The 26,664-nt window shown below is 42.2% G+C and overlaps 1 protein-coding gene across 5 annotated transcripts in view; it reads left to right on the top strand.

The window, feature by feature from the left end:
• Positions 1 to 3,005: 3,005 nt before the first annotated feature.
• PHAF1 (phagophore assembly factor 1) overlaps positions 3,006 to 26,664 on the top strand; it is a 29,623-nt gene continuing 5,964 nt past the window's right edge. Inside the window, exons 1-10 of one of the 5 annotated variants that reach the window (XM_017649184.3) lie at positions 3,006 to 3,115; positions 3,222 to 3,341; positions 8,764 to 8,846; positions 12,578 to 12,661; positions 20,741 to 20,784; positions 22,365 to 22,444; positions 22,751 to 22,845; positions 23,503 to 23,600; positions 23,680 to 23,792; positions 26,356 to 26,489. In XM_017649184.3, the coding sequence (XP_017504673.3) occupies positions 3,278 to 3,341; positions 8,764 to 8,846; positions 12,578 to 12,661; positions 20,741 to 20,784; positions 22,365 to 22,444; positions 22,751 to 22,845; positions 23,503 to 23,600; positions 23,680 to 23,792; positions 26,356 to 26,489 (795 nt within the window). In that variant the 5' untranslated portion in view covers positions 3,006 to 3,115; positions 3,222 to 3,277. Of the gene's footprint in view, positions 3,121 to 3,221; positions 3,342 to 8,763; positions 8,847 to 12,577; positions 12,662 to 20,740; positions 20,785 to 22,364; positions 22,445 to 22,750; positions 22,846 to 23,502; positions 23,601 to 23,679; positions 23,793 to 26,355; positions 26,490 to 26,664 lie in introns of all 5 variants that reach the window. The other 4 variants (XM_017649185.3, XM_037025346.2, XM_073226953.1 and 1 more) reach the window with 4 other exon arrangements.

The raw sequence follows: 26,664 nt of genomic DNA on the forward strand, positions 1-26,664 counted from the left end.
AGTCTTTTGTAGCAGGATAGGCTGAATTGTGTTGCCTTAAAACCTCCAAAATTTTATTGGCTTAAAGACATAATCTTACTTGTCAAACACCCATCATTGGTTGACCTAGGCTGACTAACCAGTCACTGGAAGTAGTCACATTGCCAGCTATGTGACAGAGCCAAGGAGATAGTGTAGTGAAAGGAGCACTGGCTTTTAAAATTCACCTGAAATCAACACAGGACTTCTGTTTACATTTCTTTGGATCTAACAAATCACAGAGCCATGGCCAATTTCATCAGGGCCGAAAAGTAACTACCTTTTGCCCTTGAGCCAGAATTTATCTGCATAGCTCTAATGAGTATCACAGGCCACCTTTCAGTTATTAAATATTTAGTTTTACTCTTCTCTCAAGAAAATATGTCTACCATAAGAAAACCTAAAAGTCAGCATTGAGCTAAATTCTAGGCTATGTGGTTAGCTGCCCCTCTATACAGCATACAGTAGCAGGATAGGGACAGGAAAACTGCAAGAAACACTTCCATTCAGAAAGGAGAAAAATAGAATCACTGGTCTAACAATTAGGAAATGTCAGTGGGGAGACCAATTGAGGGCCTTCTACTCTGAGAGACAGGAATGTCCTTTGTAAGGCTTATTGGAAAGGGTTCCTAAATCCACTGTTGTCCATGACCCTTGGTCCTATCTCTGATTTGCTAGATGGCAGTTACCTTTCATTTCTGCTTTAAAACTGGCTTTTTTTGTTGTACTTTGACAAATTGCAACAAAAGCCTCCAATGTACTTTGCTGTCTGAATAACACCTACTGTCCATTCAGCTACCCAAAGTTGACTTGATTCCTTTTTTCCCTCCTCTTCCACATTCAATCTGTAGATACTGCAACTGGATTCCATCAATTTTGTCACTAGTAGTTTTTGTTTTTGTTTTTTTTTACACACAAAGCATTTACCTGTGGGACCTTATGAATGCAGTCCTAAGAGTTTAATTATTGCTGAACATCCCCACCCTCAGTTTGGGGAATGGCTTTTGCTGATATTCTCCCAAGTTGGCCTACTCCTCTGAGGCACCTCCTCCTGCTTTGTGTACCAGGCTCTGGGCTATGCCCTCCTTCCAGCCCACCATCCCAAAGTTGCCACTCCCATTCCTGACAAAGAGCTGGATGGATCACACTTAAACCAAAGGTTTGGGATAACACAATGATCAAAGTTAACCATTTGCTGTTGACTTTGACATTGCTCACAGAAACTTATCTGCCTATTATCCCAACAAGGAATTTCCAACTTAGTTCTTTCAGTGTCTTGGGTTTTTCAAACTAAAATTCTTTTTACATTGTTATCCAGAGTGTGTTGCTGTCTCTTTCCCTGTCTTTTCCCTCCCACACCCTCACTCCATCTGCCCACCCTTAGCCACAGGAAATAAATCCCTCCAAGTGTTTTTTGAATAGAAGAACCATTTCTAGTCTAATTGGATTTTTCAGACATTTTAAATTGACTAAGATTACTCCTCACCAAGCTTAGACATTTTCTTCTTAGACATTTTCTTCCGTGCTTTCTAGGCCAGCTGCCCAAGTAACCTTTCCTAAACACATCTGTAATGCTTGCCATGCATGGCAAGAGATAAATATCACTTGATCCCTGCCCCTTTTCTCCTCCGTATTAGGATTATTGATAATTTTTTATCTTTCCAGAAATGTTCTCCCTTTTTGGTATGGCCAGTGTTACTTTTATTTATGTATTTAGAGATAAAAAGGACCACATGCACAATTTTGTATCTGGCTTTTTAGAGCTCCTTCCACATCAGCATATAGAGATAGGCTTCATTTTCAAAAATCCTACTATATCTATTACAGTCTATTACATATGTCAGTATCCTATTATACATATCTGATAATAAATGTGCCCTAATACCAAATAACATATGCATCCTATTATCAGAGTTTAGTTAGCCACTTCCCTATTGATGGACACCTCAATGACTCAGTTCTATTGTTATAGCATATGCTGCCACAGTGGACATCCTTCTCCATGTTTGTTTTAATGCCAGTTGCAGTGTTATCAAGTTTTGGTAGAGCCAAGTTACATACATTCCTAGCAAACTGATTTGAGGATTTAGCATGTTACTCTCTTCCCTGCTAAAAACCTCCCTCGTTAGCTCCCTAAGACCACAAAGCCTTTAATCCCTCTGGACCTTATTTTTTATGTCTCAGGGTGCTGTGAGAATTCAGAGACTACTTCCTCCAGAAAGCTTGGCTCCAAAAAGGGCCTTGGTTGCCTTTCAGAGTGCCCCAGGGCAAGGGCCAAAAGCTCTGGCGAAACAGGCTACAGAAACCGAACCCTCCTCGGGCTTGCAGTTGAAACAGGCTCAAAGGGTAGCGGAGGTTTGGTCAAGACACACGGCTTTGGCAGCAAAGCTGGCTTTGCACGAATCTGAGCTACTGCCAGCAACCTCTGGATCCTGGTCCCGGGGACTGTGCTCATCTGGACGTGGTCGGGCGGGTGGCCGGCCTAGGTCTTCCCCTTTATTGATATTGCTCTCCCCTAACTCCCCCAAGCCCCTGAAAGCGCATTCGAGCACACTCCTCACACGCTTTGAGTTCGACCCGAGCCCCAGGGGCGGCTGGGTAGGGAAGAAGTCGTTTCTGGACACCTAGAGCCAACTGCAGCCGGTGTCAGGCTCCAAACGGGGGTGGGACTTCGGGACCCCGCATCCTCCCTTCCCTCTGGGCTTCAGACAATGAGCCCTCGGAACTCGCACTTTGCGCCCAGTAAATGTGAGTGGGATGTACGTGTGAACGGCAAATGGACGTTGTGTAACTATGTCACGTGTGTGTGCCGCATGGTGTACTCATTCTTGTGTAGACGTGAAATGTGTGCAGTATGGCGTGCAGGTGCGGGGCTCCTCGAATAAGGATGCTGATTCCAAGAGCGCCCGCCCAAACCCTGGTACTGTCAGGAACCCTTCAGCCTTCGCCTAGATTTGCGCGTGCGCCGTTCTTCTTTAAGCTCCTCCCCCAGATTGAAATCCCGCCCTCGCCACACTTTACGACTGGGCACGCCACTTTTGCTGCAGACGCTCCAGCTGCCGCCGCTACTTCTATTACCGCGGCTGTTGCTGGTGAGGTGAGGTGAGGTAGAGTGGGGTTGCGCGGGTGTTGCCGGCGACCAGGGAGGAGGTGGAGATAGGACCTGTGGGAGCAGCGGGTCAGCCCCTGCATTGTCTCCTCAGCCCCGGTCCTGTCTGCGCTGCCGCAGGGAGGCCGCCCGGCCCGGCGAGCTGAACCAATGCTGGATCTGGAGGTGGTGCCCGAGCGCTCTCTAGGGAATGAGCAATGGGAATTTACGCTGGGTGAGTGTGGGGTTCTCCCTCAGGACCCTATTCCCTAGTCCTTACTTCTCTCCTGGCCTTTCCCGCCTCTGGTCTCTGTCCCTTATTCCCCTGTGCCTGCGGATCCTCGGCTCTTTAGTCCCTTCGGCTCTTTGGCCTCCAGGCACTAGATAGCCGCCCCGCCCAGCGCGACCCGCCGGTCCGTGGCTCCGTCAGGCCTTGACGCCCTCGCTTTAGGCCTCCGCAGGGCCCCTTCCGGGGCAGTGGTATAGTAGTAGTAATAACAGTGGTTGACACGCCCCAGATACTTAACACAAGTCCAGGCCTTGCTCTCCTACTCGTGATTATCTCAGGTATGCCCCCTCGGGGTCTGAGGGTATGTACTGTTGTTATCCTATTCCCATTTTACAGACTAAGTAGCTGAAAAATGACTGACACCCTTAAACGCCACCGTTTAAGGCGTCTCTTTCCTTTTCTGGGCCGTGGGTTGCCTCCTCAGAATGGGAAATCTAGGTCCTGATCCCATAATCAGGTGTTGGGGATCTGCTCAAGGAAGTTGAGAAGAGACTGCGTGTGTTGAAAGAACTTACAACTTGTGCCCTTCGTGTTTTTTAATGTGGTCGATGTGGTGTATTCCTAAACCCAGACCTTAGCTGAGTTAAAGATTGAATGAAATAGGAGTTCTGGGAAAGTAGCATTTAGTTTGTAGAAAACACAGCTTGATTTTTTTTTTTCTTCTGTTTTTTGGCCCAGTTTTCCCTATCCTGAAGTCATTTCCTTTATATTCAGAAAACCAGTGTGTGTTTACTTTGATGCTACAGCACGAGGGAGAGGAGTTGGGGAACTGGTGTTGGTGCTGTTTGTTTGTGCAAGCCTGAACTTTTGTCGTACTAATTTGGGCTACTGCATAGAGTCAACTGCTCCACTGGGCTTTAGCTTATTCTTGAATCTGGAAGACTCATGTCTATGGAGACAGGATAAGTGAGAAACTGCAGACCAGATTGCTGGCAGGGCCCTCCTGGTGTTGAGTGCCTGTAAACTGAACTACAAGCCTCTTCTGGATTGTAGGAGGCAGTTTAATTGAGAGGTCTTACCCAACTTCTCTCATAACTTACATCACTCCTGCAGAGTTCTTTTCAAACTTTTAGCTGATAGGAAACTCCCTAGCCTCTTGGGAAGCACCAAAAGCTTGATTGGGAAGCTGGTGATATCTTTACCTCCAGACCCATTCATCGTGCTCATGCCATTTGGCTTCTAGTTAGGAAAGAACCCCCTGTACCCACAATTCCACTCATACCAGAATTTCACAGGGCAGAGTGAGAAACACAGCCATAGCTTCAAATTGTGTTTCAGTGTGACTGGGTTGTGGATTTCTGTGGTACAGTCTCTTAGTCAAAAGTGATGAGGATGTCAGTTAAGACAAAGATTTCAAAAAAACTGGGTGGGAGTTCTAGGCTTCTTCTGTCAGCTGTTGTTTTGATATCTTAACCTCCCATCCTAACTTTTCCAGTTTCCAGGAATCAAAGGTTTGGGTAATTCTTTCAAACTTTCTAAATAGTAGCCAGAAGCAGTGAAAAGAGCATTTCTGTACATTGGACTAGAATTGAAATTTGAGGGAAAGCTCATAGAGGAAGCCTGAGCCTTGATGACTCCTTTGCAGCTCTTAAAAATCTGCATTTTAAAATTTGTCTGCATAAGAGATGGTGGTAATTTAACTTCCCTAAGCTTAAGGAAAAAAATCATTTTCCCTTCTCTCTCAATCTTCCCAGTCCTCAACACATTTAAAGTTTAACTGGGACTGATAGGTAAGAATACAACTAAGAAGTGGGTCTGTGCTTTAGAATTACATACCTAGGCTAGAGAACTAGGCAGTGGTTAACTAAAGTCACCACAACCCTGTAAGGTAGTCTCCATTTGCCAGATGAGGAACAGGTTCAGAAAGGTAGAGATCATAAAAAGTAGCCTAGCAGAGATTTCCTGCTTCCCCCTGCTCTTTCCTTCTGAGGATGATTGTCTCCAGATTTCTTTTTGGAATCTGTGCAAATGCAGATGTATCTAGCCTTTGCCATCATCCGCCTGGCATCGCAGTGGGGAGCTCCATCCAGCTTCTTGGCTGTCTTCCTGGCTTTTGTGTAACATTTGGAGATAAGGGAAATGCCAACAACACAGGGACAGGAAAACCTAGACTAAAAGGAATCTCTGAGAATGTCACTGATGGCTTGACTAGTGGTGGAGTAAAGGCAGTGCAGACTTGAGTTTTTTCAGTGAGTTTTGCAGACTACTGGTATGGAGACAGGTATATGAGTTTGTTTTTAAAATTAGTCTTGAAATGCCCAAAGAAGGTTACTGGAGAACAGCCCCCAGAATACTGATAATCTCCAAGGTTGCCTCATTCCACAGAGAGACTGGGTGGCGCTCACTCTGTACAAACATTGAAAACTGAGTAAGAAATGGTCATATGCCCTGAAAAGTTTAGTCTGTGAGAGGGAAGGATTACAGAAATAGTTCATTTTATTATAATGAGGTAGAGGTTGTGTAGGATGCTATGGAAAGGGAGAAGAGACTTGATCTGACCTGAGGGTTCAGGGAAGGCTTCCTGTCAAACTACAGGAACTAGTACCATTCCTGGAATCAGGAAGGACCAGGAAGGCCCTATTGCAAGTCTACTGCCAGATTTCTCTTCTGCGCTGTCTCCAAAGACATAAATCATCCAGTCAAATTAAAAATAAAACAAAACAACAGGAAAGATAGGTGGTGTGTCTAAGGAACTATAAGCAATTTGGTATTATAATTAGAGCATAAGGTACTGGTAGAAGAAGAAAATAGGTTCCCCAGATTTCCAGTTCTCTTTGGTAAGTAGCTGCCTGGAACACTATCAAGGAGTCTCTGGGTTCAGTGGAAAAGAGGATCTCTATTAGTAAGATGTGTTGAGGGCATAGGCTTAGGAAGGCTTTGAAAAGATGGGGAAGAAGGTGCTTTCTGGCTTGATTCAGAGGTATTGAGACCTAGAATACAGAAAAGCAGCCAGACTCAAAAGATGAAAACATCACTTCTAATCTGTCAACTTTTTATTTGCCTTTGGTTATATACAGAAAACAGATTGAGATATGAGTCAGAAATTAAGTGGTTGGTTGGATGAATGAATGAATGAGGATGGGCAGAAGGAAATACTGCCCATCACAGAGAACTGAGAAAGAGGAACAGCGGGTAAGAGTGGTGTTGATAGAGTCATGATGAGAGTTCTCAGAGGGGAAGGATAGTCACCAGGGTCTATAATACAGGACCTCTGTGTTCTATTTAATTGCTTTGTTTCACTCATGCAGAGCTCAACATATATATAGGACCACCCACTATCGTGCCAGGCATGGTGATGGGTATACAGCAATGAGTAAGACAATGTCTCTGTCCTCAAAGAGGTATAGGGGAGACTCTAACAAATAAATGGGATAGGAGGCTTCATGAGGTAAGGCAGTCAGGGAAGTGAGCTGTGAACCAAAACCTGAAGAATGAGAAGGAACCAGCTATGGGAAAAACATTTCAGCAGAGTCAAGAGCTAGTACAAAGGCCTAAGATGGGAATGAGCTTGACACATGTTAGGAACAAAGGGAGGCATGGGAGCAATGGAAAGAAAGGTGAAGGTGGACAAAGGTCCAAAGCATTCAAGACCTTTAGGCGATGGCATGTTTTATGCCCCTGAAATGGGGAGCCGTTGGAGGATTATAAACAAGCAAATGATGAAGTCTGTAAGATGTAGGATTTGTTTAGACAGCTGACCATATACTTCACACCCTTTTGGGGTTAGGTGACTCTGTTAGAGCTGTGACAGTGTTCTGGTTTCTTTGCCATATATATGGTTGGTTCCTTTCAGAGGACTTTTATGGCCTTCCATTACCAGCAGCTGTGTGACAACTAGTCGTCATGGCTGTTCTTTCTCCCCAGGTCACTCAGGACCGGAGGACCTGAAGATTCCAAAGCCAGGAATTTGATGTGATTAGGTGGAAAAGAATCCTCTCTCAAGAAACTGCTTTGTGCCATGTGGTCAGAGAAGCCATGTGGCCTTCTCTTTCTCAACACCTAACTGAGCTTATTTATCTTCTCCGCATGGATGTTGCCTGTCAGAGAGAGACAGCATAGATGCTCCTCTGTTTCAGTAATGGCAAAGCTGGGTGATGCTTCCACCTTGTTCATATCCTCGAAAAACATTCATTAAGCCTCTATTATGTGCTAGTCCTGTGTTACACAGGCTGAAATACCTTGTTTAAGATCTCATTCCCTCCAGCTTTCTTCAAACTGTAGAATGGACCACTGAAGGGAGGCAAGATTGGACCATTGTTTAAAGTAGATGGGTCACATGTTTGTTTGTTTTTAGATCTATTAGTGTTGCATTTATTTTTATTTATTTACTTTTTTATTAAGGTGTCATTGATATACACTCTTATGAAGGTTTTACAAGAAAAACAATGTGGTTATTACATTCACCCTTATTATTGATTCCCCCCCATTGCAGTTATTGTCCATCAGTGTAGTAAGATGCCACAGAGTCACTACATATCTTCTCTGTGCTACACTGTCTTCCCTGTGACCTCACACACACCATGGGGTCACATGTTTTTAACCTTCTAATTCTTTGTGTGAATAACACAGGCATAGTGTCTTGCATTCATGAAGCAATTGGTCTTTGTTTTTGGATTGTCTGGCACTTTATTATGGATTGTGTCTCTGTAAGTTTCTTCTTGTTTGAAATAAACGAACTCTGAAAACATACTTCTGGTGTTCCCTGTGAGTCCCTGGGATCTTGGAGATGTTGGGATTTGGATTTCTTAAACAGGGAGCATATATAAATTTGTTTATAATGGGCCATGAGTTCAAAATCAGGTGTTAGGATTTTGAGTATGTTTGTGGGTTGATGGCCAAGGATCCAGTGGAATCCTTAGTAAAGTAAGTTGATTCTGGTAGATGTGTGATTTTTAACTTTTTTAATGAGCTCTTACAAGTCATGTGCTCCTGCAGGTTCTCATTTGAGAGATGAGACAGATGCCAGAAAGGAAGGGAGGAAGGACCCTGCCCTGGGTGATAATGTAATCAATCCATGGTAGAGTGAGAACCAGAGTCATGCTGTCAGGGCTTTTCTCACTCTTCTTTGGTTCATGCTGACTTTGCTTTCTCCAAGCCCTTTCGCCTGATTGGGATCCACACAGAAGTCCTCATTTCCGTAACACTTTTTGTATATTCTCTCCCTTCCCTTATACAATCCAGCTGTTTCCCTTAGTGCTTGCCACTAACTTTATTCTAGCTCTTACTGCTTATTGAACTTTCATTTTTTCATATGTTTGTAGTCCTTAGTGGCCCCCACTCTCACCCCCAGGCTGTACTGCAGGGACTCGTGCCTAATACAATGATAGATAGCCCAAGTAACCACACAGGTGTCCTTGCTTTATTTCAGGAATGCCTCTGGCTCAGGCAGTAGCCATTCTTCAGAAGCACTGTCGCATCATCAAAAATGTCCAGGTTCTCTACAGTGAACAGGTGAGTGGTAGATGATTTGTTTACTGAAGCAGCACCCCTAATCAGTGAGTCACCTTCAGAGGCTGATGCTCTGTAAGAGGCTGACTGGCAAGAATTGCTGAGTCAGTGTGTTTGAATGAGAGAATCTCCAGCACTAGTCAGTTACCCGGGACATTTCTTTGATTCTGAAACTTTGCTTCTTGATAATCTAGTGCTGCCAGGTTTGGAAGAGCAGTAATAACTGAACTTTTTTTTTTTATTGTGTTTGACTACCTACTGACCCTTAGACAAGGACTTGTCAATGGGAGGTCACCTCAGGGACTCGGTGGTCTTCCAGGGGGCTTCTAGGGGCCTCTTTTGTGTTTAAAATAATCTTTTCTGCTTTGTTGATTGTTTTGGTATGTGTTTAGGATTGTTACAGTGCAGATGTCTAGCTAGAAATTTTTTCTGATTTAAGGTGGTCTCTATTAAATGTTGGGCAACTGTCCCAGGAGTTAACCCCAATCGTAAAGTATTACATGCACCTACAAAGACCTTTCCAGTTTACAGAAAGAGTGTATTTTAGGTTAGCACCAGAGGACTTTCTGGAAATCAGGAATTTTTGTATTTGGTTTTATAAGTAAAGTTAGAGACTGTTTTTTATAGGCCTTTAGAAATAGGATTCTTCTTATCTGTCTAAAAATGCAATCTCCCTTTTACTGAACCCTCTGAAACCTGTGATTCTTCTAAGACACAGACCATATGCTGCCATGTAGAGCAGCCTTTGTGATGCCCAAGTGTCAGAAACCTCAGGGAATAATTTTAAGCCTATACTGGCCTACGGAGGATATCCCTTCTGTATACTGGCCTACAGGATGTCCTTTTCTGAAACCCGTTAAGTACCAGTTTGATGGTTTTAGTTCCATTTGTTCTAATTAGTTTCAGATCCAAAAGCAAATGATGACTTATTTTTTACATAAAGAATGTTATGAATTAGAGGTGGGTGAGATTTCTGTGAGGCTTCCCAGTTTGCATTAATGTCAGAGTTGAGCCTGTTACCTATACCCAGACATTACATTCTACAGTACTGTACCCCTCTACCAGCCTAGTGAGCTCTGTGTGACAGGTACTTCTGAGACAGGGACTGCATAATCTCCAAGCAAGTGCTTGGATAGTCTTGTGCCCATCACAGAATGAGGGACTTGTAGGAGTGGGCCAGGTGTTCCTTGAGTCACAATGCCAAAATGAGTTCTCATTTATAAAGTGAATGATGGTGACTTTTCCTCTTTGTTACACTCAGAACAAAATGTAACAGATCATCCCTAACCTAATCTGACTTTCAGTGTTAGACCATAAGGGAATTACTCATGACAGGTAGCAGCCATCAAAACAGGGATAATGGGCTTGCTTCTTCAGCTTGTAACCACCTGCACATTCAGTTAAGTCAGATCTGGGTACTCCAAGATTAAATCTATTTGAAAATAGGCTTAAACTTTCTTAACCAATTTTTAAAACTGAAGCTTGTATCTTATATCACTGCCTTGTTGTCTGTTGTTCTAATCTTTGGGTACAAATAGTAGTTATAGCATTAAGTTAATTTCCCCTGATAACATCTCAGCACTTGGAATCAGTTAGAAAACATGGGTTTTTAATTCTAGACCTTGGTTCACATCCTTGCTCTTCGCATTTCTTAGTTGTGCAACTTGTGGCAAGTTAATAACCAGTCTGTTTCTTCTCTGTAAAATGGAGGTAGTTTCCTTATAATAGAATAACCTTTTGATGAGACCAAGAGGAGATGTTGTCTCAGTGCTCTGATATAGTCCTTCCTCAACAGGGATCCTTTTCTCTTCTGCCTTCCTTCCCTTCTTTTCCTATTTGTTACCTTGCTTCCCATAAGTTCAGGGAATAGTTTGGCCCCATTAAACATTTTAGAAATACTTTCTTGTTTCTAGCAAATCACACCTTGAAGATGAAATATTCATATCAAGTGAGTCGCATCTTTCTTAGAGGGAAAAGATGTTAACAGCTAGCAGCAGACAGCTTTATTGAACTCTTTCGTATGGAGAACTGCATAATGCTGGGCTTCAGGAAGGCTTGCCTAAATACCAGGTAGTACATGTATATTTTGGTTCTGGTTCTGGAGATATAAAGTACTAATAACACTAATTGGGTGTGAGGATGATTTACTTGCTTTGGAAAATTGCTTAGTTATATCCTGAGTTGCAACAATGCCAGGAAAAAACTGATCAGCTCTTGGGAGAGTGTAAGAAAATTCAGATCCTCCCAGCATTCCTCTTCCATGCAAGGATCTTGAAAGATGCTAAGTTGTTCCTTCATTCTGCTCAACCTCCATGGAGTGACCTTCTCAGAAATGGAACTGTGTGTTCTAGATTGTAAATAAGTGACCTAAAGACAGGTTCATTATTCTGTTATCTTCTTGAGATCTAATGGTTTTAAACATTCATTCAGATCAACTGGAAAATCACAACATTCTTTCTTCTAGTGTTTACCAGGCTTGGTGGTGCCACCTGGGCCTGCTACCTTGTGAAGATCAGTGGGGTGGAGGAGAGCATACAGTCTGTGCTAATCCCTGAAGGCTCTTTGGAGAGAACTTTTCCAATGAGGCCCATAACCTGCAGTGGCACCTGGCTTTCCAGCCTGTGTCTCTATCTCTGACAGCCAAACCTCCATCATTCATTGTGCCTACCTTGAGAAACTCTATTAAGAAACTTCTGAAGACCCTTTTGAGAACTGTGTGCCAGTTTCAAGAAGGGGCAGGATTTTGAGTGGTGGTGTTTTTCTTCTGCTTGGCAACCTGGTTCAGGGCTATGGAGAGTTTCAGACATTGAGTCTTTGAATTGATTGCATTGGAGCAGAGGCAGACTGGTGGGGCAGACATGAGGGTAGAGTACTGTATGCTGAGTGCTGTGCATGGTGCTTTCTGACCTACTATCTCTGTCTCACAACTCTGCAGGGAAGGGCTGATGGTATTCCCACAAAGAAACTAGAGCTCAGAGAAGTTCTGAGAGTCATTTAAGGTCACCAGCTGGCCAGGACTCAAGGCCAGCTCTGTCCACTGCTCTGTGCTGCTACTCCCCTCCCCCTGGGACTCAGAATGGGCTAATGTAGAAATATGACTCTGTAGATTTTAGCCTTTTCAGAAAGAAGCATATGTGATATGGGATGGTGGGGAGGGAAGGAAGGAGTAAGAGTGTCATGTCATATATAATCAGGTACTTCTTTGTCCTGGAATGTGGTCTAAAACAGTCAAAGAATAAAATGTGTTCCCTTGTGGGTGGTACATACAACCTGGGAGTGAATGGACATAGGATCAGCTAACAGGCATTGAGTATTATCTGCTGAATTTGGATCTTGGCCGGGCCTTTGACATGACCTATATTCCTCATCAACTGCTCTGTAGGTTTGACAGCAATAAAACCATTCTATAGATGATCCTGCACCCACACACACACACAAAAAGCCTATATACTCACATAATTTTGGCCCTTTACTCCAGCTATTACTACTCAAAGCATGAAAAAGAGAGGCTCTTTTCAGCCAGTATTATATGAAGCAGCAGTGTTGGGCTGGAAGTAGAGGACACTGCATTCTCCTAACAGTCTGTCTCTGGCTTCCAACCTCATTAGCTGGGAGAGAGAGGGGCTGTCTGCACTTAAGTCATTCCCTGTGCATCGCATTTAGATTGTAAGGTTTTTAGTAGGTGCTGATGAGTAAATTAATTGCTCAGAGTGTACTTTATTTTTGTTTTGTAGTCTCCTCTAAGCCATGACCTCATCCTTAACCTGACTCAGGACGGGATCAAACTACTGTTTGATGCTTTCAATCAGAGACTTAAGGTAACTATAAATAACTAAAGTTTCATGTCAGGTTGATTAATATGACCAATTGTGAGATATTTCTGAAACTTGTAAGCAGGAGTAGACTTTCATGGTCTGAATTCAGAGTCTACAATGTAGGGGCTGAAGCTGTGCCTGTTTACCTAAAAATGGGGAAGCTGAAGGGTGGTTAGAGAAAGACTGGGAAGAATCCACTCCCAGGTTCCAGGGGTGAAGGGCAAAGAGTGTTGAAGATTTGCTGAAGATGCTATGAGGAGGGGGCTTTGATGTTGAATAGTAAAACAAGGGAGGAGCTAAGTATTTGGCATAGATTGTCTGGAGTCTTTAAAAAGGCATTAGAAATCCACAATAGGACCAAAAGACTAGTCAGGTGTATATGTCTTGTTTTTTCATTCTTAGGTCAAACAATATGACTTGGAAGATAAAAAATGGAACAGTTCTTCCTAAGATACTGGGGCTTAACACCACCAGCACTGAGTTGCTTCTTTAACCCCTATGAGGAAGTGTAAACAAACAACTTGCTAGTATTTAGGGTTGTCTTATTTGTGTTCAAGTGCAATTTACTAACACCTGTTTCAGTCCAGGATGTTTTTAATACACTGTTTACAAATGCTTGAGCTTCACGATTTAGTCATGTGACATCAGACAATGCCTCAGAGTCATGAGGTTGAATGTGGTTCTGGACAGCAGCATGCCAGTGCCATTGTTAGGCTGTGGAGTTGCCTTTCCAAAAGACTTGAGTACTACATAGTTGTCATCCCACCACGAGTGAGATGCTGAGGAGACAAGACAAAATATGAAAAATAATCTATACATGGAATGAGAATTTCTCATTTATGATGGTTTTTCAAAAAGCAGAATTGGATGTGAACATTCTTAGCCCCACAGTTCCTTTGCCTCTCCTGGACTCAAGTCATCCTGTCTTTACAGACCATCCTGTCTTTACAGTTTCACACCTGGAAGAGGCATAGGATGGTCTTCAACGTGGTTTCATCACAAATTGGGGGGAATTAATCTGGAAATTTATCTTTGACTCAGAAATCCACTTCAGGAAACATAACTGAAAAAGACAATGGTGAGGGGAGTGTTGCCAGATATTTGTAACAGGGCTTCTTACAGTAACGAAAAACTAGAGGTAATGTAAATGGACAATAAAGGGGGATGGCTAGGCAGCCCATCATAGAATCACAGCATGGTGAGGACAGTGTGTATTTAGCAAGCACTTGGTACATGTTAGGCGCATGGCTGAGCGCTTCCCATGCATTTCCTAATTTAATCCTAACAAGCCTATGAGTAGTACTATTTACCAGCGAGACAATGGAGGGACAGGATTAGTGGTGTGCCTGACACCAGGCTTTTAACCCTGTATTGCCAGTACGTAGTGACTGATCACTGGGATTAGAAATAGCTTAGGTTCTGTTGGTGGACATGGGAAATAAATGGGATAAAAGCTGAAGAAAATGGTGTGAGCACACTATGCAGAAATGTGAGGGATAAGTGTATTTGAATGGTAAAGGAGGTATATAGAACCTTCTCTTCTGCCTCTGTGGGGTCCCTATGAAGAAGGCGGGGCTGGGGTCCTGCTTGAGCCTCTGAAACAGTGATGAAGCAATTCCTCGGGTGCCCTTGGTTGGCACCAAGTCTGACCTGACCTACCTGCTACTGCTCCCTCCAAGAGCTTCAGAATCCACCTCTCTTGGATGCTGTCTCCGGCAGTTCCCCACCCCCTCACTAGGCCTATGAGAGAGCCCTGTGGAATGAGACTTCACAAGTCACAACCTTTATAGCCACCTGTCTTTTCCTTTCCTATGTTGGCTACTACCATGTCTTCTCTGGGGAAATGAAGGCCTTTTCCAGCCCAGAGGGTGGGAAATCATGGATTTCAGACTTCCTTGGCTGCTTGTCCTTGTGACCCAGCAAGCCCCATCGGCCAAAATCTGCATGTTGATTTTCCTAGTGACATGAAGGATTCCAAAGTGGTGAGCACTCTGGGTCCCTTGCCACAAAGTGCATCCCTAAACTCTGTGATTAACTCTCGCCACTGTTCTCCCATTAGGCAGGCAGGGTTGAAGCACCTGAAAGTGTTGGTCTGGGCTGTTGGAAGTGGGTGACAGTGACACAGGAGGAACATCCTGGAGGCCCACCCCCACAGGGTGAGTGGCAGGAAGCCTTTTGGGGGGTCATTGGCCAGCTGTAGGGGTAGCAATCAGGGAGTCAGAGTTTCTGGCCCTGCTTGCTATACAAGCAGGGCTTCTGGCTGATAGTTGGTGTCCTCTGCCAGCATGGGGCCCTGACCTTGTAAAATAGCATACTGGTTTGGCCCAATAGACTGCCACGCCCAGGCTTTCTGAAGGGGACAGCAGGTATCTTTTTTAAATTAAAAAAAAAAAATTTTATTAAGGTATTATTGATATACACTCTTATGAAGGTTTCACATGAAAAAACAATGTGGTTACTACATTTACCCATATTTTCAAGTCCCCACCCATACCCCAATACAGTCACTGTCCATCAGTGTAGTAAGATGCCACAGATTCACTATTTGCCTTCTCTGTGCTACACTGTTTTCCCCGTTATCCCCCACACTGTGTGTACTAAACATAATACTCGTCAATCCCCTTCTCCCTCCCTCCCCACCTGCCCTCCGGCACCCCTCCCCTTTGGTAACCACTAGTTCCTTCTTGGAGTCTCTGAGTCTGCTGCTATTTTGTTCCTTCAGTTTTGCTTCATTGTTATACACCACAAATGAGGGAAATCATTTGGCACTTGTCTTTCTCTACCTGGCTTATTTCACTGAGCATAATACCCTCCAGCTCCATCCATGTTGTTGCAAATGGTAGGATTTGTTTCTTTATTATGGATGAATAGTATTCCATTGTGTATATGTACCATGTCTTCTTTATCCATTCATCTACTGATGGACACTTGGGTTGCTTCTGTATCTTGGCTATTGTAAATAGTGCTGTAATAAACATAGGGGTGCATATGTCTTTTTGAATCTGAGAAGTTGTTTTCTTTGGGTAAATTCCCAGGAGTGGAATTCTGGGGTCAAATGGTGTTTCTATTTTTAGTTTTTTTAAGGAACCTCCATATTGCTTTCCACAATGGTTGAACTACTTTACATTCCCACCAACAGTGTAGGAGGGTTCCCCTTTCTCCGCATCCTTGCCAGCATTTGTTGTTCCTAGTCTTTTTTATGTTGGCCATCCTAACTGGTGTGAGGTGATATCTCATTGTGGTTTTAAGTTGCATTTCACTGATAATTAGCGGTGTGGAGCATCTTTTCATGTGCCTGTTGGCCATCTGAATTTCTTCTTTGGAGAATTGTCTGTTCATATCCTCTGACCATTTTTTAATAAGATTATTTGCTTTTTGGGTGTTGAGGCGTGTGAGTTCTAGATTTTGAATGTTAACCCCTTGTTGGATATGTCTTTTACAAATATATTCTCCCATACTGTCGGATGCCTTTTTGTTCTGTTAATGTTGTCCTTTGCCGTACAGAAACTTTTTAGTTTGATGTAGTCCCACGAGTTATTTTTACTTTTGTTTCCCTTGCTCGAGGAGATGTGTTCAGGAAGAAGTTGCTCATACTTATATTCAGGAGATGTTTGCCTGTGTTGTCTTCTAAGAGTTTTATGGTTTCATGACTTACATTCAGGTCTTTGATGCATTTCGAGTCTACTTTTGTATATGGGTTAAACAATAATCCAATTTCATTCTCTTGCACGTAGCTGTCCAGTTTTGACAACACCAGCTGTTGAAGAGGCTGTCACTTCCCCATTGTATGTACATGGCTCCTTTATCATATATTAATTGACCATGTATAGTTGGGTTTATATCTGGGCTCTCTAGTCTGTTCCATTGGTCTATGGGTCTGTTCTTGTGCCAGTACCAAATTGTCTTGATTACTGTGACTTTGTAGTAGAGCTTGAAGTTGGGGAGCATAATCCCCCCAGCTTTATTTTCCTTCTCAGGATTGCTTTGGCTATTTGGGGTCTTTTGTGGTTCCATATGAATTTTAGAACGATTTTCTGTAGTTCATTGAAGAATGCTGTTGGTATTTTGATGAGAATTGCATTAAATCTGTAGATTGCTTTAGGGAGGATGACCATTTTGACAATATTCTTTCTATCCATGAGCACAGGATCTGTTTCCATTTATTGGTATCTTCTTTAATTTCTCTCATGAGTGTCTTTTAGTTTAGTTTCAGAGTATGGGTCTTTGACTTCCTTGGTTAGGTTTATTCCTAGGTATTTTATTCTTTTTGATGCAGCTGTGAATGAAATTGTTTTCCTGATTTCTCTCTCTGCTAGTTCATTGTTAGTGTATAGGAATGCCACAGATTTCTGCCTGTTAATTTTGTATCCTGCAACTTTGCTGAATTCAGATGTTAGATCTAGTAGTTTTGCAGTGGATTCTTTAGGTTTTTTTATGTACAATATCATGTCACCTGCAAACAATGACAGTTTAACTTCTTCCTTGCCAATCTGGATGCCTTTTATTTCTTTGTGTTGTCTGATTGCCGTGGCTAGGACTTCCAGTACTATGTTGAATAGAAGTGGGGAGAGTGGGCATCCTTGTCTTCCTGATCTTAAAGGAAAAGCTTTCAGCTTCTCACTATTAAGTATAATGTTGGCTGTGGGTTTGTAATATATGGCCTTTATTATGTTGAGGTACTTGCCCTCTATACCCTCTTGTTGAGAGTTTTATCATGAGTGAATGTTGAATTTTGTCAAATGCTTTTTCAACATCTATGGAGATGATCATACGGTTTTTATTCTTCTTTTTGTTGATGTGGTGGATGATGTTGATGGATTTTTGAATGTTGTACCATCCTTGCATCCCTGGAATAAATCCTACTTGATAATAATGGATGATCTTTTTGATGTATTTTTGAATTCATTTTGCTAATATTTTGTTCAGTATTTTTGCATCTATGTTCATCAGAGATATCAGTCTGTAATTTTCTTTTTTTGTGGTGTCTTTGTCTGGTTTTGGTATTAGAGTGATGCTGGCCTCATAGAATAAGTTTGGAAGTATTCCCTCTTCTTCTACTCTTTGGATAACTTTAAGGACAATGGGTATTAGGTCTTCACTAAATGTTTGATAAAATTCAGCGGTGAAGCCATCTGGTCCAGGCGTTTTGTTCTTAAGTAGGTTTTTGATTACCAGTTCAATTTCATTGCTGGTAATTGGACTGTTCAGATTTTCTGTTTCTTTCTGGGTCAGTCTTGGAAGGTTGTATTTTTCTAGAAAGTTGTCCATTTCTTCTAGGTTATCCAGTTTGTTAGCATATAATTTTTCATAGTATTCTCTAATAAGTCTTTGTATTTCTGTGGTGTCCTTAATGATTTTTCCTTTCTCATTTCTGATTCTGTTTATGTGAGTAGACTCTTTTTTTCTTGATAAGTCTGGCTAGGGGTTTATCTATTTTGTTTATTTTCTCAAAGAACCAGCTCTTGCTTTCACTGATTCTTTCTATTGTTTCATTCTTCTCAATTTTATTTATTTCTGCTCTAATCTTTATTATGTCCCTCCTTCTACTGACTTTGGGCCTCATTTGTTGTTCTTTTTCTAGTTTAATTAATTGTGAGTTTAGACTGTTCATATGGGATTGTTCTTCTTTTCTGAGGTAGGCCTGTATTGCAATATACTTTACTCTTAGCATGGCCTTCACTGTGTCCCACAGATTCTGTGGTGTTGAATTATTGTTGTCATTTGTCTCCATATATTGCTTGATCTCTGTTTTTATTTGGTCATTGATCCATTGGTTATTTAGGAGCATGTTGTGAAGCCTCCATGTGTTTGTGGGATTTTTCATTTTCTTTGCGTAATTTATCTCTAGTTTCATACCTTTGTGGTCTGAGAAACTGGTTGGTACAATTTCAACCTTTTTGAATTTACCAAGGCTCTTTTTGTGGCCGAGTATATGATCTATTCTTGAAAATGTTCCATGTGCACTTGAGAAGAATGTGTATTCTGCTGCTTTTGGGTATAGAGTTCTGTAGATGTCTGTTAGGTCCATCTGTTCTAATGTGTTGTTCAGTGCCTTTGTGTCCTTACTTATTTTCTGTCTGGCTGATCTGTCCTTCAGAGTGAGTGGAGTGTTTAAGTCTCCTAGAATGAATGGATTGCATTCTATTTCCCCTTTTAATTCTGTTAGTATTTGTTTCACATATGTAGGTGCTCCTGTGTTGGGAGCATAGATATTTATAATGGTTATATCTTGTTGGATTGACCCTTTTATCCTTATGTAATGTCCTTCTTTGTCTCTTGTGACTTTCTTTGTTTTGAAGTCTATTTTGTCTGATACAAGTACTACAACTCCTGTTTTTTTCTCCCTATTAGTTCCATGAAATATCTTTTTCCATCCCTTCACTTTTAGTCTGTGTATGTCTTTGGATTTAAAGTGAGTCTCTTGTAGGTAGCAGATAGATAGGTCTTATTTTTTTATCAATTCAGTGACTCTATATCTTTTGATTGGTGCATTCAGTCCATTTACATTTAGGGTGATTATTGATAGATATGTACTTATTGCCATTACAGGCTTTAGATTCGTGGTTAACAAAGGTTCAAGGTTAACTTCCTTACTGTCTGAGAGTTTAACTTAACTCACTTAATATGCTACTACAAACACAATCTAAAGGTTCTTTTTTTTTTCTCCTCCTTTTTCTTCCTCCTCCATTCTTTATATATTAGGTATCATATTCTGTACTCTTTGTCTGTCCCTTGATTGACTTTGGGGATAGTTAATTTAATATTGCATTTGACAGCATGTATCTTATGAATCACAGCTATTCCCATGCTCTTCCACCTTCCCACCTCTTTTCATGCTTTTGAGCTTCATATTGCCTTTAGCTGACTTCATACCAAGTAGACTTGCCTGACATGTGTTGAGTACCTTCCCTGTGTATACTGTAGAGCCAGACATAGGGGCTTAACTTCGTAGGACCATTGAGCAGCATACATATAGGTAGTGTAAGAAAACATTGATAAAAGTGCTATGATGGCCCAGCAGAAGAAGTGATTCTTAGCAGCTGGTAAGATCAGAATAGCTGCATTATAGTTAAGAGGTGCCCAACTTGTTGTTCAGTGCTACGATCTCTAAACAAAGTTAGGGACAAGGTCTGGCCAAGAGTGAACTGCTTAGTATGTCTCAGTTTCTGTAGCAGTGCTAGAAGCTTCTACATCCAGCGCCCCACAGCCCCTTCCAGGATGAGGTCCAGATTGTCAGGGCAAACAGACATTGAACCAGTTCTGCTTGTATCTCTACATTAAAGGCCAGACTTCCCAGCTAGAGGATGGTAGAGGTGCTTCAGGCCCCTGCTAGTCATGCTGCTGGCTGCCAAGCTCTTGACACCATTAGCATAGAGGACTTCATAGTTCTTACTGCTGGGTAACAAGTATCTGAGTGTTCAATACCTTTTCCTTTGTTTCAGCCCTGAGTTTTTGGCATTTCATCTGAGGCTGAACCCATCAAAACTCCACAAGGGCCCTAAGGTTCTCCAAGTTTAACCAGATGCCCTTCATTAGGGATACATTTAAATATTGTCAACACTTTTCCTAAGCTAATGTAATATGACTTGTTTTCTAGCAGGACAGAACTTCCCCCCAATCTTTTTGTTTTGTAACCTACAGTATTTTGAAGCTATCTTTGATAATTGACTTGATTTAGGTTTTATACTGCAGCAAAGTATGGAATAGAAGGAAGGGGGCTCGGTATCCAAGGTTACAGCTTTAACAAGCATGCATTTGATTCTGTGGAGGGTTTCACTGTCCTGTAGGGTTGTGTGCAGTCTTCTGCATGACCCAGCAGTAAATTAGGTAGAAGAACCTTGACCCAGGGCATCCATGGACATATATTGAACAATCCACTAGAAGAGAGGGAAGGAGAGATTATGCTATGTACATGGTATAGGTCTCTCCTCTGAATTTAAAAATGAAAACAAATGGTAATGTGCAGTGCTTCAGGAGAATTTTGGCTTTTTTCTTCACTATTCTGTAACTGTCTTTTTAATTAATCTTTTTCAACTACAGAACGTTAACTCTAAAACATTTTATTTATTTAATTTTTTTTAGGTGATTGAAGTATATGACTTGTCTAAAGTAAAGTTAAAATACTGGTAAGTTTTCTCCCCTCTGATATATGTCAGAGGATTGCTACAAATGGGCTTTATGTACTACTGTCATTGAGTTTGTAAAGGATTCCTATCCACAACAGTTCTCAGATTACAGCCTGGTGCCATGATTTCCTAAGGCAGCCTGCGAACCTGCTCAGTTTCCTGGGATCTCTTTCCCTAAGAACACACTGTGTGAAACATGCTTCACATATATGTCAAGTTATTTAATCCTCATAATAAACCGGGACCTCAGCTCAGAGGTGATGTCAGTGTCTCCTGGGTCACTGCTGCCCTCCTCTACAAAACCTCTTTTGGCACCTGTTTATATCTTTACAAGTGACAGATGGGACAGACAAGGGTAATGTCAAAGCCTATGCTAAAAAGAATGACAAAGGAACCACCTGCTATTTGGGGGCCAAAATATGCTTTTTAGAATGAAAGTGGGAATGGCCTGTATGATGCACAAGTATTTGAGATCCTATTATGGCAAGGTTTTGTGCTAGCATCTAGAATACTCTGTCCAGTAATGGTTTTCTTATAGGCTTCCCTTTCCCTTTGATGAGGGTGTGAAAGAGCCTAGTTCCTAGGGCTGGCCTTTGCCAGGAGAGGAGTAGATAAAGAAAATGTGTAATAGCTCTGGCCCCCACAGGTTCTAGTTGTCTTCAGTCTTGTTGGGGCCTTTGTACCTCAAGGCCTCACTTCCTTTTACCCTCTTAAGAGTCAATGGTGGTTAAGAGCATGGAGTTCTAGAGTCAGGCTGCCATGGATTCAAGTTATGACTTCATCATTTTATTACCTCTGTTACGTCACTTAACCTCTTTGAGCTTATTTTTTCATCAGAAAAATGAAACCAATAATGTGGCTGCTGGGTTAGGAAGATTATCTGAGATAAGGCTGGAAAAGCACCTAGCACAATGCCTGGTTAAAAAAGAGGTGTTGCATAAATTATACTAATTTTTAAAAAATTATTCTTGACCTTTAAACATCCTGCTAGAGTCATACATGTCTTATCATCATGCTCATCATCTGGAATCACATGCCCCTTTTATTCCCAACCCCGTCTTCACAACCCAGTTTTCTTTGCACAGGATCCATTCCTCCCTGACCCACCTAACCCATTCACCCAATCTGTGAGTGCTGGCTCTTCTGCCTCTTAAGAACAAACTGCCTTGCTTGGATACACCCTTATAAGGTGCTTGTCCCTCTTTAACGAAGTTCCTTTTCAAGCCAAACTACTAGTAAGCATCCTGGAAAAACACATTAACACCTTCCATTACTATGGCTGCTCTTTATCCAAGTCCAAGTGTCATGGGGCTGAAACCAGATGTGTTTCCTTCTGAACTGTGCCTGGTGACCACCAGTGTCTTAGGAGGCCCTAGAGGATCAATCCTATATATCAGCCTCAGGAGACTTGACTTGTTCTGACCTCATTAATTATCTCTTATTTTAAAAATCTTTAATTAAACTTTTATTTTGATATAATTTTAGACTCACCCACCTGATTTAAGAAAACTATTCCATCTCTAGTGATCTATAAGCCCATCCTTCAAAACCTGATATTAAAAGGTATCTTTGTTTTTCAGTGGAGTGCATTTTAACTCTCAGGCCATCGCTCCCACCATTGAGCAGATCGACCAGTCTTTTGGTGCAACCCACCCTGGAGGTAAGCCAAGCCCATCTGATTCCTCTGGCATCTGTAGCATCTGATTATCTGTCACAGTCCATAGTGACAAACCTGGCAAGTAAATGGTGCCACCTTAGCCCCAATCCCCTACAGCCAGATTACTATAGGATTTGGCAGTTGATACTTGGGTGTGAAGGAAAGCTCCTCCTTTGTTTTCAGCCTACTTGGTCAATTCAGAAATAAGACACAAGGAAGGTGTTTCCCATCATTACTCCCTTCTAGGCTGGTTTGTATTTGTAACCTCTGATGCCATTCAAATGTGTCATCTTCTCTCCACTCCCACAGTGTACAACTCCGCAGAGCAGCTCTTCCACCTCAACTTCAGAGGACTGTCTTTCTCTTTTCAGTTAGACTCGTGGACTGAGGCTCCCAAGTATGAGGTTAGTCCTTCCTTTCCTGTGGTATTTGTTGCCCAGTGTCCAGGTGCTGTGAATCAGCAGACAGTGCCATTAGGGAAGGCCAAATAGGTGCTCCTTCTTTGGAGTACCTCATCTCAAAGGACTTCAGGGACCAAGGTGGGTAGAGTGGGTGGGTTGACAGGAAGAGCAAAGCCCAAGCCGGCCTTCATAGAAAGAGGGCACTTCCCATTGCAGAGTGAGGTCAAGCTTACATTTCATAGATCAGTCTAGTTGTACCTTGCTTTGAAATTCAAACAAATTACTGTGTTTTTTCTCAATGGCCTAAAATCTGAAAGAGTTTATAGTGTATCTGCAGTTACCTATTGCTTTTAGCAAAATGTTTCATTCATCCTTAGGCAACAACATGTTTAGGCTTATGAAATGATAGCTTTTCATAAGGCTTACATTTACTAAAGGAGTCCACTCCTGTATTTTCTCCCTGATGATGGAAAGAAAAACCTAAGTAAAATTAAAGAGGAACTTGAATGACTGGAGTAAGTTTATTGACCCAGAGCTAGGTTTGACTATGAGCTTTAACCTGGCCAGTTCTTGAATACCATGAGTTCTGGAGAAATGCCAGAGCCTGGTCACATGGCCTGCAGAGTGCTCTTAGATAAAACTTTTGTCCTGTGTTTGCAGCCCAATTTTGCCCATGGTCTAGCTTCTCTCCAGATACCCCATGGAGCGACTGTGAAACGAATGTACATCTACAGTGGAAACAGCCTACAGGATACCAAGTATGTGGGGTTGGGGTGGGGAAGCATGAGCTTCATGCTAAGGCCATGGGCTCTCTGCTTAGTCCGTGCCTGCCCCCAGGGCTCCTGTGATGCCTCTGAGCTGTTTCTTGGGCAATGTGTATGCTGAGAGTGTAGATGTTCTTCGAGATGGAACTGGACCCTCAGGTTTACGACTTCGCCTACTTGCTGCAGGTCAGTTACTGGCTTTGGGGTAGTAGCATCACCATTACATCCATGTTGAGATAGTCCAAAGTTCTGCCTGCTTAGAGATAGTTGTTAGAAGACAAATGGTGCAGATGTTTATGGTTTAAAGCTTTCATTTAGATTTGTGAAGGAACAAGACATAGTCTAATCATTTGCAAATCTTAATAGGCAACAGGAGTACTACTTCCCTTGGCATGTACATAATATTCAGCTTTGCAGTGGTTTCCACACTGTTCCCTGAAGATGTGTCTTGTGGCCTGCAATATTGTCTGTTCTCCCCTTTTCCACACTTTATGTCCAGTTCTCAGACTAGGCTGGCAGGAGGGACTTATTGAATTGATATTTGGCCACATTCTGCTGAGAATTTTGCTGGCTATGAACAAAAAAAGAGTTGTTCCTTTCGGTGGCTTGTCTCTCCAAGATCCACACCTCATTTTGCAATTTTCTTGTGCCTGGTCAGTATCAGCTACTTTAGACCTTGGATCATGATTTAGTAGTACAGGGATCTCTAGTAATACAGAGTTTGCCTCCACAAATACAGCCTAGGAGCCAACATAGAGACTGTGACTTCATGGAGCTCATAATCTAGCCAGCATTGGTTCATAAGTTGGGGTCTTACATCAGTCTCTGGGGCAGTGGTTCTTAACTGTTAAGAATCTGGTATATAAACTATAAACTCACTCCCTTGAGTAGTTGGGCAGTTCACAATTCCAGGTTGAAAATTTCTTAAAATGTAGTTTTCTAGCCAAGGCAGAACACCAGCTATTTAGGAGTGTTGCACTCAAGCTGTAGTTTCTGAGAGAATTAAGATGGGCAGCAGAGTCAAGTGATAGGGGCTGTCTTCTCAGGAAGATCAGTGCTTGAAATGGCCAGGTAGTCAGTTATCCCAGGTGACAGCAGGAAGAGCCTGTGGGGGCGAGATTCTCAGCAATTCTGACTGCCATCCTGCACAGCCCACTTCTAGCAGTCATATCTCACCGCTTACAGGGTCAGTAGGGAAAACACTTAAGTCAGGGCCTCACCAAGTTATTGTCCATCCAATCCACTACTCACTGAGAGCTTTCTTTGGCAAGCAGAAGGGTATCTTGTCTCGAAAGATCCATTTCTCACATCTTCCCTTATGGAGTGTGGCTACAGTAATGCTTTTAACATGGAAAATCAGTTTAACAATAATTTATAGGAAGATTCACTCAAAGGAATCAGAAACTAGAATAGTCTCTAAGGGTAACTTTACCTGGGTAGCTAGTAGACAAGAGAGAAGACTCACCTTTGAAGGGTGCCTTTCCTGCAGCGCCATCTGAATATTCCAGGTATGTGGTAGCTGGAGATGTTGGGTACACGGTCCAGCTTGACAAGACTTGGTGGGTACTCCAGGTTAACTGTGTTTGCCTAAGCTACATAATTGATAGACAGAGATTAGTGTGAACTATGCTTTTCCCAGTATCTAATTCATTTAAATACAGCCTTTATTTGCCACTTAGTGTGTATGTGTTGTGACTAAAGACTCTTGGGTTAGCTGGAGAACTTGGTACCTAGTTATTTCAGATTTTGGATCCCTGAAGTCTTCTGTATATAACAAATGGATTGCTAGACATGAAAGAGCTTTGGCAACTGTAAAGCCCTGTGCAGTGTAAGGTGATTGCTGTTATTCATGGTACCAGGAATTGTAGTCCTACTTGAGTTTTTGGCTTTCTTTTCTATTTTGGGCAAAACATTTTGTATACCTACCCCTGTGGAAAAATTTTATTATTGGTGTGTCTGTTGCTCTTCCACAACCACTTCCGTGTGTGTATGTGTGCGTGTATGATGGAACCACTTCTGAAGTGTATTAGACAAAGTCAGGATGTAAAGATTCTTCCCAGAGAAGAAACTTTTGGCAAATCAGGTTATTTCATTCTCCCACTTTTCTAATTTGTCTCTTTCTGATGTTAGTGGGTCTATCAGGTATTTGTTAAATTAGGGAATAAGTTAATGTGTGCTTCACTCTTGGCTATTCTATAGAGTAATCTTCAGGTTCATTCTCTGGTTTAAGGTTAGCACTGAGAAGTATCTCTTAACATAAATCTTTGTATCTTGTCAGAATCTGGAAAGTGGCAAGAGATAATAGCACCCCATTGTATACTTCCATAGCACCTCTGCTGCAGCTTGTTGCAGCACAGTTGTGTGATCTGATTAGGATCTTCACACCATATGCTCCAATGTGGGCAGAGACTGCACCTGTTTTACTCACCATTGTGTCCTCAACATCTAGCAAAGTGTCCTAGCCCATGGTAGTCAATACATAAATATTTGGTAAGTAAGTGAATAGTTTCCAGAGTTCCACATCACTTCTGTGGGACTCAGTGAATCTCTGGCATTCTTTTCAGTAGATAGTGATCTCTTGTACACAAGCCCTGGTTACTTGTATTTCTACTTGTATGCAGTCTTACCCCCGAAGCAGAATTGGTAATGCACCATGCAGCCAGTGGCCTCTCTGGAGCCCCCAGGGCCTGGGCTACAGGATCTCAGGCCCTGACTGGAACCCTGACCACTTTTCCCTTGTTCTCTGCAGGTTGTGGACCTGGCCTATTAGCAGATGCCAAAATGCGGGTATTTGAACGTTCAGTGTATTTTGGAGATTCTTGCCAAGATGTTCTTAGCATGCTTGGCTCTCCACACAAGGTTTTCTATAAGTCAGAAGACAAGGTAGGGGAAATGTGTTTATAGAGTGGATAGGCAGTCTCCTAATTTTGTTTTTTAATCAGCATAACTTAATATTGAATAAACATGAACTGTTGGCCATTTTCCTATAGAATCTGTTCTATTAAAACTGATAGGAAAGTAAATCCAAAGTTCTTCGCCTACCCCTTTGATCAGATTG

Source organism: Manis javanica, chromosome 17 (assembly GCF_040802235.1).
Source record: "Manis javanica isolate MJ-LG chromosome 17, MJ_LKY, whole genome shotgun sequence".
Taxonomy (NCBI): domain Eukaryota; kingdom Metazoa; phylum Chordata; class Mammalia; order Pholidota; family Manidae; genus Manis; species Manis javanica.